At 36.4% G+C, this 14210-nt stretch overlaps 2 protein-coding genes across 5 annotated transcripts in view; both read right to left on the reverse strand.

Moving 5' to 3' along the window:
* NGR-B2 (neuropeptide receptor B2) overlaps positions 1-14210 on the reverse strand; it is an 88794-nt gene that overhangs the window by 45143 nt on the left and 29441 nt on the right. The window lies entirely within an intron of this gene.
* LOC149503616 (tubulin polymerization-promoting protein homolog) lies at positions 453-13272 on the reverse strand. 4 transcript variants are annotated; one of them, XM_089731108.1, is made up of 4 exons: positions 13197-13266; positions 13017-13104; positions 10091-10332; positions 453-1952 (listed from the first exon to the last, which is right to left on the reverse strand). In XM_089731108.1, the coding sequence occupies exons 3-4, from the start codon at positions 10273-10275 to the stop codon at positions 1763-1765; spliced, it is 375 nt and encodes a 124-aa protein (XP_089587234.1). In that variant the 5' UTR covers positions 10276-10332; positions 13017-13104; positions 13197-13266; the 3' UTR covers positions 453-1762. The 4 variants fall into 4 exon arrangements, with proteins under 4 accessions (XP_089587234.1, XP_089587226.1, XP_089587252.1 ...); XM_089731100.1 differs by having other exon boundaries at positions 12989-13104; XM_089731126.1 differs by lacking the exon at positions 13017-13104 and having other exon boundaries at positions 13197-13272.

Here is a 14210-nt window from a genome sequence, read left to right on the forward strand (position 1 = left end):
TTAGTAGAAAGTGTTGAAATATTTCATATCACAATTGACTGTGCGATGTCGATCTAGAACCTATATCTTCCGATAGGTTAGATAGATAATAATTGATCAGACGCAACCCTATCCATCGATAGCCACGACTACTCTTGGCATCCCCTAGCCTCCCTAAAGGATTCACCAAAAAATGGGTAGAATTGTTCTTAGAGTCTTTTACCAGCATGCTTTGAACGCACTTACTGCCGGTAGGGCCAGTTTTAAGTTCGTATAGATAGGTACCCATCATCTTGGCTATTTAAGGCGCAAAGTAAGCACGCATTCTACTTTAAAATGTGAACATTTATTAAACAATCTTAAATTATCTTAAATTTACGAGTGAAAGTGTTCAGATACAAAAAATCATATATATCATTGTAAGTGTATGAATGAATAATCTTTATGTAGATACATTCACTACTGAAGCAACGACAGGTGAATACAAGTTTTCTGTTAGAAGTTTTACAAAAAATATACAGTTGCGATAAAAATACGAGACTCGTAGTGCATGTGGAAACGCAAAGAACTCGATATACAAGCTGACTATTAATCACCGAAGCTTCTATTCACGTTTTCCAATATTCGATACTATTACGTTGGTTAATATTTTTCACAAAGGACTCCTTTTTAATCGAGAACTTTGATATTGCATCGTTCGCTCGCTTACAAACGAAATAAAAACAAGTGCTTGATATTACATTCGATTGAGTATTTCAACGGTACAAGCTAACAGTTTATTTGATGTCGAGTTGCGGTCGTCACTCATTGACACTGCAAGGCTTAACAACATAAGGGACACTCCTGGTTGGTATATGACAACTACAAGATTTAATACAAAATTTACATTGGTCCACTGATAAGATTTTTTCACACGAGAGATATCTTTCTGAATGTAATATCGAATCTCCGCCTTATGTATCTTACGACAGTAGCAGTCGTTGATTCCGTACTTGAAACAAGAATAAAACTTTACAAAATTTCCTAAACTAAATCGCGAATCTATTTTATAGTAAATGGATATACAAGTCGTATGTATACTCGGTGTTAAGGGGTCGCTGGAAAACATAAGTTAAAGATCTCAATTTTGCTATAAAGCAGCTCTTTGAATTTAAACACATGACTGCTTTGTCTCAGAAATAGGCAGGACAACACTTAAACGTACGGGCTCACAGCATCTCATCCCTCAATTAAGGGTGTTCTACTTAGCAAGTTAGCATAACCGTGCTCAATTATTATAACACTAGATATTAAATTCAGTCAGAGAATGCCTATGGCATTAAGTCCGCCTTTATACTGTCTAGTATATAAAGATATAAATAAAATAAATTACCATAATATAATGTCGACGATTTATTGTTATTGAACAATGTCTGTACCGTGAGTACAGCACACTTGTGTTGCACCGTATAAACAGGTCTGACCATACTGAAGAATGCAAATATTATAGAGAGGATTTTGATCCGTTAGTGTAATTATTTTTGAAGCATCCTATTGAATTGAGTGTAAATGAATACTGTGTCGCGTGCGAATATCATTCAGAATGTTTTAGTTATTTTCGAACTGAATACGAGATGAATTCCGTAAAAGATAAATGAATTACAACATTTATTTTAAAAGAGTAAATTTATAACAAATATACATTTAAAAAATAAACTAAATTTTACAAATAACATGTCTCTAAACAAAAACGTACTTAATTGTTTTATATAAGGTAATAATATTAAATGTATTATTTTGTATATCAAAGAGGCATCTTTTCCTTAGGCTTGTATGTTAAAAAGTAATCTCTATATTGTGGTACGATGACAGGATTCTGTCCGGGTAGACCGCAGTTGGTTAGAGAAGTCTTCACTGCTTCCTCATTAAGTCCCTTTACTTCACACAGTTCAGACAAAAACTCGAGCCATTCGTCGTAATTTAACTCTGATTTGCTAGAAAAAAATGTATCAATGGTTAACGTTAAATATGAGTGAATCTTAATAAGCTTTATTCTATACGTGTATCTTTAACGATCCCTCGTTGAATAAATTCACTATTTCACCTGCAGAAAATTGTTACCCAGTGCTTTAGCATAGTCCATTTCAAGTAGAATTTCGAAGCTTTTGTAGCCTAATGAATAAGGCGGCGGGTGTATTCGCTTCGAGGGATTTTACCGAAGTTCAGATCCTGATCTTATGTTGTATAAGCCGTATAAAAAAATGTAAATTAATGAAATTCTAATGGATACAGTTAATTAAAAAAAAGTGAATTTTGCAACTGAAAAAATATTTTCACGCGTCTTTAAATGACATATTTATTGAACTAACTTGCATACATTTATTTAAAATCTATTTTTTTATATAGTAGAGCATATCGCCTATTTGGTGTTAAGCTCTTATTTATCGACCATCTTACCTTAAATTATTTTAATAAAATATGTAACTTAAAAGATACGAAATTCAAAGTGATATTAAGAAATAATTAGACAGTGCTTAGATACACAGTTCTAATAAAAGTTTCAGTTCATTATAGTGGAGAATCATTTAATGATCTCCAATCTCACAAAAATTCAAACGTTTCTGCCCCACGCTGTGAGCAGCAGCAAAGTTGGGAATATAAGCTCACTGCATACAAGATTGTTCAGCGAAAGTCGTAGATACCGGAGCACCTTTCACTATCGCGATTCAAAAAGCGATCCCTGCCATCTGTTGACGACATTCGAAAAGACCAGCGCCCAATACAGAACTGAGAGTTTGAAATGTGTTTACTTACTTTTTCTCATTATTAACGAAGGGCTTTCTAAATTATCATTATTATGATTATAATAAAAAAAATTCGATTCCAATCTTTATATTTTCTTCATGTTATATAGTTCAAGTACTTTAGGGTTCCTCAACACTCAATTGCAAATAATTGTTGAATAAATTAGAATAACAAAATAAAATTATGTTTCAGTTATTATTAATTTATGTATATAATATTATGATGTATCCGGGAGGTCTCAATTTTTGTTTCGTCTAAATGCAATCTTGTTATTATGTAAATTAACTGATCCGGGGGACACGTCAGAGGGGAGTGTTTGCCATCTGCTGTCGCAACGGATACAGATTCACAAAATACTTTTACACAATACTAAAACAACAATTTATTATACACACGTTGAATAAGGAGTAGTATTTTAATACTGCGTCACCGAACGTCCGATTATTGTGTAAACAACATTAAGCTCGTCTTGCATAATTCCACTTACTGCCACAAAATTATATTATTTGTAATAAACAAATTAATAATAGCGTGCCACTAAGTTGACGGCATAACTAAATGGCACGGATTTTTGACCGTAACTGTCTGGCGTTCATATAAATATGTTTACATGCGAAATAAATACACGCTGATCCAATTCTCGTTGTGAGGATTATTCGAGGATAAAATTACTCATTAATTCGATATGGAACTGAAGTGCCTATGAATAATTAGGATAAATGTTTTTTTATATATATTTAATATTGTTTTTTTTCCATTTCCATAAACCTCCTAGTTACATTTATCTTCTCTCTGTACATCACATGTCCATACCACATTAATCGTCCGTTCTTTCATTTGTTAATTACCGGGGCTACTTTCACACTTCCTCTGATATACTCATTCTTTATCTCGTCCATTCTTGTCACTTCATACATCCATCTCTTCTCGCATTCGCATCTCTGTCGCATGCACTCCTCTTTCATGCTTTACTTTCCTCGCCCAATATTCAGATCCATACAGTACGACAGGTCTAATGATTGTTTTGTAAATTTTCCCCTTGAGCTCAAGGGGCATTCTACGATCGCATGCTGTTGCAGAGACCTGTCGTCATTTCACCCAACTATCGTTTATTCGCTTTGCTACGTCATGGTTTATGTTGCCTTCGTTCTGGAGTATAGAGCCGAGGTACTTGAAGTCGGAGCAGTCCGGCAGGGATACACCATCTAAGGCGATTGACGTGAAGTCTGAAGAACTACCAAAATCACAAAACATGTACTCAGTTTTTGTTTGACTGATCTTCAGACCCACGTTTTCCCACCTTTCTTTCCATTTTGCCATTCTCCTCTGTACCTCAGGCCTTTCCTTTCCAACGCGCACAGTGTCGTCGGCAAACAGCATACATCAGGGTGCCTCCTCCTGTATGTTCTATGATAGGGCATCCGATGATAGGGATTATTAGGATGAACAGGTAAGGGCTTAAAGCTGTTCCCTAGTGTAAGCCTACCGCCACACTGAACTCTTCGGTGTAGCCAGCTGCGAAGCGTACGTACGTACTGGTTCTACCGTACCTAGCTCGAATAAGCCGCTGGTATTTCCCTGGCACCCCTTTCACTTTCATGCTTTACCATAAAACCTCAAGGGGAACTCTATCCGTACGCCTTTTCCAAATCAAGAAAAACTATGTGCAAGTTTTTACTTGCACGGCGGTATTTTTCGCATCATTGGCGAAGGGAAAAAATGGCATCCGTTGTATTCCGTCCTGGCACAAACCCGAACTAGTTCTGTGACACCTCACTCTTCTCCTCTCTCATTCTTTTCGCTATCACTTTCTCCCAAGCTATCATACTATGTCACATGAGCTTTATTCCCTTATAATTGTTACATACCTATACCACCTTTGTCTTCATCTTCTTAAGTCATCTTAAGTACAGGTATCTTTTGAACCAATCGTCAGGCATGGCCTCTTCTTGGAACAATTTATTGAAGAATAAAAGTCAACCACGTCCGTCCATCCACTTTCAGAAACCTCAACACTTTTATTGGGATACCATCTGGTCCAGTAGATTTACCATTATTAATATTTTGTACAGCCTGGCATACTCTACAACCTTTAGACGAATATATGACGTATCATTAGATTCGTTTTAGTTAGATTGACATAGGTTGCTAGCAAAACGGAAAATAATAATCGAACAATTACTACTCATTGTGTTCTGTAATCTATATATTAATACGTGAAGCAAAAACTTTGTATCCCTTTTTACGAAAATTGCGCGGACGGAGGAGTATGGAATTTTCCACACTTATAGAGAATATAGAGAATAAGTGCACAATGCTAATATTTTCTTTAAATAATGCATAAAATATACATTAAATAAATAAAGAAAACGTTACACACACTACATACCATGTATTTGACGCACACACGCATGCATACTATTTATTGTCAAACTTTTGTTCTTGACCTCTGTTGTCAAATTGAGATTAAATATTGTTTGTCTTTGTTAATATTTTTTATAGTGTAGTCTTGGCGAAATTTGTTATTATAGAAGTATAAAATACAATCATAATAGTGTACAAACTTACAATTCCAATTAATTATAGTCGAATTTCGACTACTGCGTGACCTCTGCCTCTGGGTCTGCGGAGGGACTTCGGTTCCCTCTGTATTTTGTACCGTATGTTCCATGGGGAGTGCTCTGAGGAATTGTTCGAGATGATACCAGCATCTCGTTTTTACCATCGGACCGCCCGCCCCCGGAGTAGAGTTCATCCATACTACCTGGAGCCACTGCGGTCATCCACAGTGCGTTTCCAGAGATCTTTTCTGCCACGTACCATCCGGCTATGGAATGAGATCCCCTCCACGGTGCTTCCCGAGCGCTATGACATGTCCTTCTTCAAACGAGGCTTGTGGAGAGTATGAAGCGGTAGGCAGCGGCTTGGCTCTGCCCCTGGCATTGCTGAAGTCCATGGGCGACGGTAACCACTCACCATCAGGTGGGCCGTATGCTCATCTGCCTACAAGGGCAATAAAAAAAAAAAAAACCTCTAGTTGAAGATAAACTTGTCAAAAATATGTTATAATATATTTTAAACCTGCATAGTGCATTTTGTTCCTGCATAGCACTGATGCACCTTATAGCTTTTCTCCAATCCCTGTACTACAGCAGCAAGGGCGCTGTAAAGATCGGCAATACTTTGTTAAACCAGTTTAAGTTCAGAAGAGAACTACGCCAGGGATATACTTTGTCATCCATCTGTTTAATATATACGGCAAATACATCTTGCATAAGACCCTAGAAAACTGAGATGGAGGCATCGCCACCGATGGCTAGAGAGTGACAAACCTACGCTACGCAGATGACACAACTCTGCTTGCTACAACGGAAGCGGAGATGACAGAGCTTTTGAACAGGATGGAGCACACAGGGCCAACCCTTGATTGACCCAAGATTGAACTTGCCATCAACAAATCCAAAACCAAAATTATGACCGTTGATCGCACAAAAAAGTTGGAGCTTAATGGACCACTAAGCCTTGAGCCTGTTGACAAATTTATTTACCCAAGCTCCGCACTAACAATCCTGGATATAGCGAACCTGAAATACGATGGCGTATCGAAATCACCGTAAATCTGGAAAGACCGTAACTTTACCCAAAAAATGAAAACAAAACTGGTGTTCACACTCATGTATTTCTATTTTTCAATACGGTGCGGAGACCAGGAGCAGTGGACAAAGCAGCTGATCGCAAACGTGTGGATGTTCTTGAAATGTGATTCTTGAAGAATCTATCTTTCTATGACGTGTCTATCTTAGAGCAACTGAAGATTAAAACAAGACCTTCCACACTCTGCCTTCGCCGCGTACTTGAGTACCTCGATCATATACCTCGGGAAACATCTGATAGCTTAGAGAAACTATTCGTGACAGGGAAGATCGATAGAAAGAGACCGTGCAGCTCGACAAGCTTATTTGATCAAATATGCACCACATTAGAAACCCCATTCCATGAAACCCTTCACGCGGCTAATAATCGGAAACGCTGGAAAGACATAGTAAAAATTTAATTCTGTATAAACATGATGGTCACGACCCTCAGCAGTGAGGAAAGGACGCGAGGAGGAGTGTGCATTTTCAATTACTACGTTAATTTACTTTAACTATTTCTAACAGTTTTAATTTACTTTCAATCGAAAACTGAAAAGTGTGAAATTAGTGCTGCGTTTTAGTTTGAAGGCTAGGCGAGAACGAAAGTTTGAAAGCACTATGCAGGCAATTATCTATCTAGTCCATTCTCATAGTCCGTAAAACATGTTCCTAATTTTTATTCTATTTAGCGGTACGTTCATTAGCTTTTGCAATTGTTCAAAAAACTATCGAAGGTATGAGAAAAAAATAACCGTCTCAATTTGTTACTAAAGTACACCATAAAATAAGGCTTAAAATTATGAAAACGGTAAATATTGTTCTTTGATTTGTGTGTGAAACAAGAGTTAACTTTATTCTTTCAGAAGTTTTTTTTTCGGCCGAGGAACATCAATGTTCTCTAGCACCTCCAAAAAATGAATCATTAATGGCACACCTCTGTTAATAGACTACCTTTAGTGCCAACAACTGTACAGATAAACAAACTAAATACTCGGGGAGTATTCAACAACAAGATGCAAATATCGCTGGCACGATTGGTAAAGTATATCCGCGCCATCTATTGATGACATGCGAATATTCCTTTCAGAATTACACAGGTGCTGACAATATTATTATTGTTGTACTACCTACGTGAAGCGTTTGTTGTAAGCTCTCGAAAAAAAATTTTTTTTTCATACCAAACAAATCTTACAAAATATTGATTGATTGATTGACAGCTTACTGTCATGTCGGACTTCCAATAATAATATTAAGCGTATAATGAATCAACATTGAATAGTTTAATGGAAAACAAAACAGCTTACCGTAATTGAAATTACTTCCAAGATACAATCTCGGGTTTTTTTACTGTCTCAAGCCTCTTACGGACTTTCTGGACGTGTGGCTACGCGTATAGTAACACATTCGCTGAACGCGTTCCCCGCGAGCCAGGCTAGCGGCGATCCATTCGCAGTCGGTATTTAGTCGCGAGTCAAAGAAGTTGTCACGCGTTATTTGGCCGGCACAATGGCAAGCCACGCACGCGTTCCCGTGTTTCGATAATGAATTATGGAATACGAAATCGTCGGATTATAGAAATGCATCATTACGTGAAGATGCGTGGAGAGACATTTCAACAAAAATGAAAATTCCTGTGAAAGATACAGACATTCTAGTAAAATAAATTGCTGAATTTTCAGTTTCGTGACTTAAATCGTACATAAGCCTGTTTCCATATTGCTGTCCCTCGCGATATAATTTTTTAATTCAGTATCGCGGTTTCTTCTATGTCTATAAAAACGCGGCAAACACCGTAGCCGTTCTCTTCGTCAGCATTACACAAGGGTCGCGCGTACACTGGTTTCTTTCGGCTCGCACTGATTACGCGTAGTTGACTCGTGTTGCTTTATAAACGGGTACGCCTGTACCTTTTTATACGCGTATCTTGGGTACGCGTTCCTTGGAACGCAAAATCCGTACGAGGCTTTTAATATATTGTTTTATTTCCGGCGACTCGAATCATTTTCAGTTTTCGTGATTACGGACGACTGTGCCTTTCCCTGATCTGATCCTATAGCATACCCTAAGCCACGAGAATACGACTCTTTAAATCCGTCCCGGGGCCCATTTTCTTATTATAGATTAGTTTGTTAAAGTGATACCTTCTAGACGAACCAAGCCCATGCGTCCATTTCACAAACTCCACCGTTCTATCATTAAAAAAAAAATCAGAAAACATTGAACACGATGTAACGTAACGTTTTAACTACTCGAAAGCTTTGGTTAGTTCCTTTTGTGATGCTATTCGAGGTATACCGAATCACTGGCTAGCTAGACTACGCTGTGGCTACGTTCAAATTGAAATTTTTGAATTCTTCATGAAAAAAAAAATGAAAAAAAAGTCACGCATATTTATAAATCGTCATTTTGTCGTCGTGGCCTAAAGGATAAGACGTCCAGTGCATTCGTGTCTTATTGTTAATACGATACGCGATTTCTAGTATTTATTAATAAATCTAGGCAATAAAAAAAGGGCTCAACTAAACGCTTAGCACTAGTTTATTTTTTATTGCTTACATGGGTGGACGAGCTCACAGCCCACCTGGTGTTAAGTGGTTAGTGGAGCCCATAGACATCCACAAGGTTAATACGCCACCCACATTGAAATATAAGTTCTAAGGTCTCAAGTTTAGTTACAACGGCTGCCCCACCCTTCAAACCGAAACTACGACGATAGGCCACGACTTTGTCTACCCACGTTTTTAAGAAATAAATTTCACGTTACACATTATAATGACAAAACTATTCAGTCTGCCTTGATAGTAGGGAGTTCCAGCCCGGGTTGTGGGGTTCGATTTGAGGCCTGTTCCGTGCCCCCATAAAGGAGACGATGACCTCCACACACAAACATTCAGTGTTAAATCTAGTGTTTACGCTTCGAATCTTTGATCCCACTACTGTTTCACCAGAATGCCTTTAGACTCGTTATCAAATTTCACCAAACAGAAACCCCTTATTGCTGTGATCGTTTGCGAAGAGGTTTGAACAGACTTAACTCTTTATCATTCAAGCTGCCATTCCAGGGAAGTATTGTGCGGATTCACAATGAATTAGATCTGTCACAGTTCGGTCAGTTCGTAGGCTTTGAGGAATATAATCCACAAAATTATCGATCCTCAGCGAGCATTTTGTAGAATTACTGTAACGCGTTTATATTTCATATACTATTCGATAAGTTCACTTTTTGTTCACAATATATTGTGATGTATATATTAATGATAGAATGGGGACTGTTTGTTCCAGTTATAATTTTGTGTAATATATTTTAAACAGCAAGACACGTGTTTTTTTGCTCCCACATTACTAATTGGTAGTAAATTCGTATTTGAAAAATAAAGGCAAAAAAGGAAAAGCTATATTTGATTTTATTTTAATGCTTATCTTTATAACTACCATTTGCTAAATGCAAGGCATGTGAAGACGTGAACAAATAAATAAACCAACTCTCTATATTATATTGTATTATTAATATTTTTTAATTATGGATTCATATTTAAAAAATCTTTAGTATTTTTTTCGATAAATGTTTGTATGATTTTTTTTTTATCAATACGTTGTAATTAAAATTATTCTATTGATTTTGTATTACATTTTTTTGAAGCTACCATAAAATGAACGTTTTATGATGGATATGTAAAACTTACTATCATTACCTGTACTTATTAAAGATAACTCCGGTGTCAATCATCGTGATTCTACGGTCATCCAAAACTTTCGCCTGTCTGAACCAAAAATCGGATTGGTATAATGTTATTGTAGTACCATCTCTTTTGTTCTCAAATAGCTTGCTGAACTCAATGAACTGGTTGTCCAAGGTAGCTTGCTCCTCGTCACCCATTGTTGAAAAAAAGTCTTACCGCTTAATGTTAAGATGTACTATTGGTTGTGATGGTCGCTAAAAACAATAGATTTTTGTTTACGAATTGTCACATTATAGAAGACGTCCACTACCTATCTGAAGCATATAAAATTGCATAGTAAAAGCATATTACACTGCATTGAAAAGTCTATTTTGAGATGAAGTAAGCATTATTGAGCAATGCCGGAAATTTATTTATGCTACATTTAATAAATATTTCAAATTTGAACGCTGAACCACAAGCTTTCCGTAAAGTTGAGAACAAGAGAAATGGAAAAAGCATACATTTAAAGACTGTTGAAGAGAAAACTAAATTAGGCTTAAAAAAGTGAAAAATAATAGGGTAGTCCTAATAAAATCTTTGTTGATCACAGTGATTGGCGGCCTTAAAATTCTACCACCCCTTCATCAATAAATTGAAACAATACTTAAAACGGAGACCAACCACATGGTACCGCAGGATCATCTGACTTCTAGACCAAAAAAATTGTACTATTTTTTTTCCTTTTTTGCCTATCTGGATGGACGAGCTCACGGCCCACGGTTAAGTGGTTACCGGAGCCCATAGACATCTTCAAAGTAAATTTCGCTTAAATTTATTTCTCAGTTCACACCCGATACAGTTATGTTTCACTTACATTCACGAGCTATCCCAATTGAAATGTTCCTAAACTAATTTCCGACTCGTAAATTTTTGGATCAAAGGCAAAAATTCTGTGAAATTTGAGAATGCCATTGCAGGTGAGAAGTGTCCCAGCTGTGTGAGTGAAAATAGCTTTGAAAGCGTACAATGAAAGCCGATGTCAATAAAAGCTGCAGACGGCTTTGCACTCTGAGAACAACTCACAAAATGGACACTCGACTCTTCGTATCTCCGTTAAAAAATCCTTTTTTGTTTTTATTTCAGTTGAGAAAAAATAATTGTAATCCAATATTTTTATTTTAAATTTCAAAATAAATTTTATTTATTTCCTTAGAATATAATGCCACCCTGCCTATTTCTGGCGTGAAGCAGTAATGCGTCTCGGTTTAAAGGGCGCGGCAGCCGTTGTACTGTTAAGCTTAGAACTCATGTCTCAAGGCGGGTGGCGGCATTTGCGTTGTAGATGTCTATGGGCTCCGGTAACCACTTAACGCCAGGTGGGCCGTGAGCTCGTCCACTCATCTAAGAAATTATATATATGTATATATCATTTTGGTATTTATTCAAATTTCCGAACATATTTTACTAATAAAAATAATTTTTAATGAAAAATATATATACAATTTTTTTTCATATTAAATTTTTTTGTATCCTAAAACAGACTGAAAGAAAAAAAAATCAATTGAAGTTTTCATTGAAAGTTGGAAAAATATCTTTCGATATTTCTCTTCCAGAATTTTTATTTATTTATTTTTATTTATTTATTTATGTACACACAAAAAAGAAGACATAGTACAGAGTAATAGGAAAATCATATAAGAAACTTTTTTTACAAAAATTAATCCGAACTCATTTTCAAAGGAGACTGTCTTTCCTTTTTATTGTATCTGAAACTTTGGAATTTAAAATTTCTACATTCAAAACGTCTTGATTAGTTCGGGCTTTTGAGCGCGACTTCTAGAAGCGAAATTGTGCGAATTATTTTATTTCAAAATTACCTTCGTATTTCCATTCGTCTGCGACCCCCGAAGTAATTTAATTACAATAAAACGCGAGAATATACCGTAATATATATTTTTAATAATTCTTTCATTTTAGCTATGTAGGTATTATTTTTTCAAGTTTAAACGCCTAGTAATGGCTTATTAACCGGATAGCATCTATGAAAGTGAACAAGTGTGGGAAAATTAAATAAAGTCACCAGAAAAGGCTTATTCGTTTTTTTCCAAGAGTCTACTGAAGTCTAAATACCCGCTATTTTATTGCGTTGTAGTGTGCAACGCTGGCACGCATAGATTAAGTAAACATTTAATATCTAGCACGTCAAGTCGCGCTCGGGCGTCTTCGGCCGCGATCGGAGTTCCAGAATACGCGGGTTTCACTACATAGATGAGGATAGCCGATGTCAGTCGACAAAATTCGCGCGCCGATTTAATGTTTATCTTAAAAATACTAGGTATATAGTACGTAATATAATATAATTAGTATCACCTAGTGCCTAGCTTCATTTTCTCCGTTTCTTGTTAATATTATGATACTTGAAGCGTTTATAAAATAATGTGTTTGACTTATTTCTTTTTGTGTACAAATTTCTCGCTAACAGGAGAGTAAATAACAAACTACAGCATCATTATATCATTACACATCAAACGAAATGAATAGTTTTATTCCATTTCGTTCCAATTGAGTACAATTTCAAATAAATCAACTTCATCTCATTTCGCTCCATTTTACTTATAAGATAAATAAGTTGGTAAATAATAATTAACAATTATTAAAAATACGACATTGTACCAACATTGGATTCGCAAAAAAAAGAAGACACAAATTCCATGCGTCGAGTTCGTCTAGTTCGTCGAGTCGAGTCTAGACTGCTTTCTATAATTCGCAATTTTTGTACAGGCAGTAAATGGCTCAAGAGAAGGAAGATCCTAACTTCGGCATTCCATTTTGATATACTCAAGGACTTCGCAAGCCTTTTTGAGGAGAAGAGCCGTCGTCTGGTGGACCAGCTTAGGGCCAATAACGGAGAGGCAATTAGTTTATTACCTGTCATGAGTAACTACACTTTGTTTACCCTTTGTGGTGAGATGATCCGATACTTTTTTAATTTTTACTTCGTGTTGTTACATTTGCTTCACGACATAAAGATGGGCATTACGACACTAAAACAGATATTTAATCTGGTTCACTTGTTGTTGTCGAAACATAACATGAATGTGTAAATTACTACCAAAAAAGTGTAAAAATACCTCACCCAAAAATACTCAAAAAAATCTTTATAAAACACATGTATAAATAATTACAAGACATTTAATCAATGTATATTTGACTGTTGCTAATAACAACACAACAGCTCTTATCTATGCTTTCTCTGTGTTGCTAGAGCATAGAGTATAGACTTAAAGAACAGCCACTACGTAAAGTGATACCCGCTGCTTATTCATATAACATTTAATCCGTAGCCTCGCAATACTCGTAGCTAATTTCGTAGAGGCTTCAAATTCGTAGCTAGCTTAGTTTGTAAAGCCTTTTAAAATGTAAATTGTTGTAATAGGTTATAGGACTTACGGTTTCAATACAAATTATATTGTTTATTGTTTTATTCATGTAATAATATTGCAATGGAATATTTTTTGGATTTACATTTTTCTTTCTTCGCATTGGTGATGCCGTATCGAAATATTAATTAGGATTATAATACTGAGTTTCTATTGTCAACACATGTTGAATGAATAGTCTTCTAAATCTGGAAGTATTGTGCACACAGACGGCTGGCGTATTTTCAGTAAGGTAAGGTTTGAAGTCGTCGATAACACGTCCAGTGCATTTATATCTAACGATGCACCGGTGTTAGAATCCCGCAGGCAGGTACCAATTTTTCTAATGAAAATGTACTTAAAGTACTTAACAAATGTTCACGGTTGACTTTCACGGTGAAGGAATAGCATGGTGTAATAAAAATCAAACCCGCAAAATTATAATTTGCGTAATACTGGTGGTAGGGCCTCTTGTGAGTCCGCACGGGTAGGTCGCCGCCCTTTCTTTTTTTTTAAAGCTGGGGAATCCGTTTACGGATATCCGGTCAAGAGGGGTAGGTAGGTACCACCGCCCTGCCTGTTTCTGCCATGAAGCAGTAATGCGTTTCGGCTTCAAGGATGTCGTAGCCGTTGTAACTATACTGCGACTTTATAACTTATATCTCAAGGTGGGTGGCGCATTTACGTTGTAGTTGTCTATGGGCTCCGGTTACCACTTAACACCAGGTGGG

Source organism: Bombyx mandarina, chromosome 01 (assembly GCF_030267445.1).
Source record: "Bombyx mandarina strain Sakado chromosome 01, ASM3026744v2".
Classification (NCBI taxonomy): Eukaryota; Metazoa; Arthropoda; class Insecta; order Lepidoptera; family Bombycidae; genus Bombyx; species Bombyx mandarina.

What these genes read in the sequence shown, in the direction of transcription:
- LOC149503616 (XM_089731126.1), bottom strand. Translation starts at nt 10,275, where the DNA reads ATGGGTGACGAGGAGCAAGCTACCTTGGACAACCAGTTCATTGAGTTC. An exon ending in GTTATCTTTAATAAGTACAG is followed by an intron (nt 1,953 to 10,090) that starts GTAATGATAGTA and finishes ATTTTTTTCTAG; the next exon opens with CAAATCAGAGTTAAATTACG.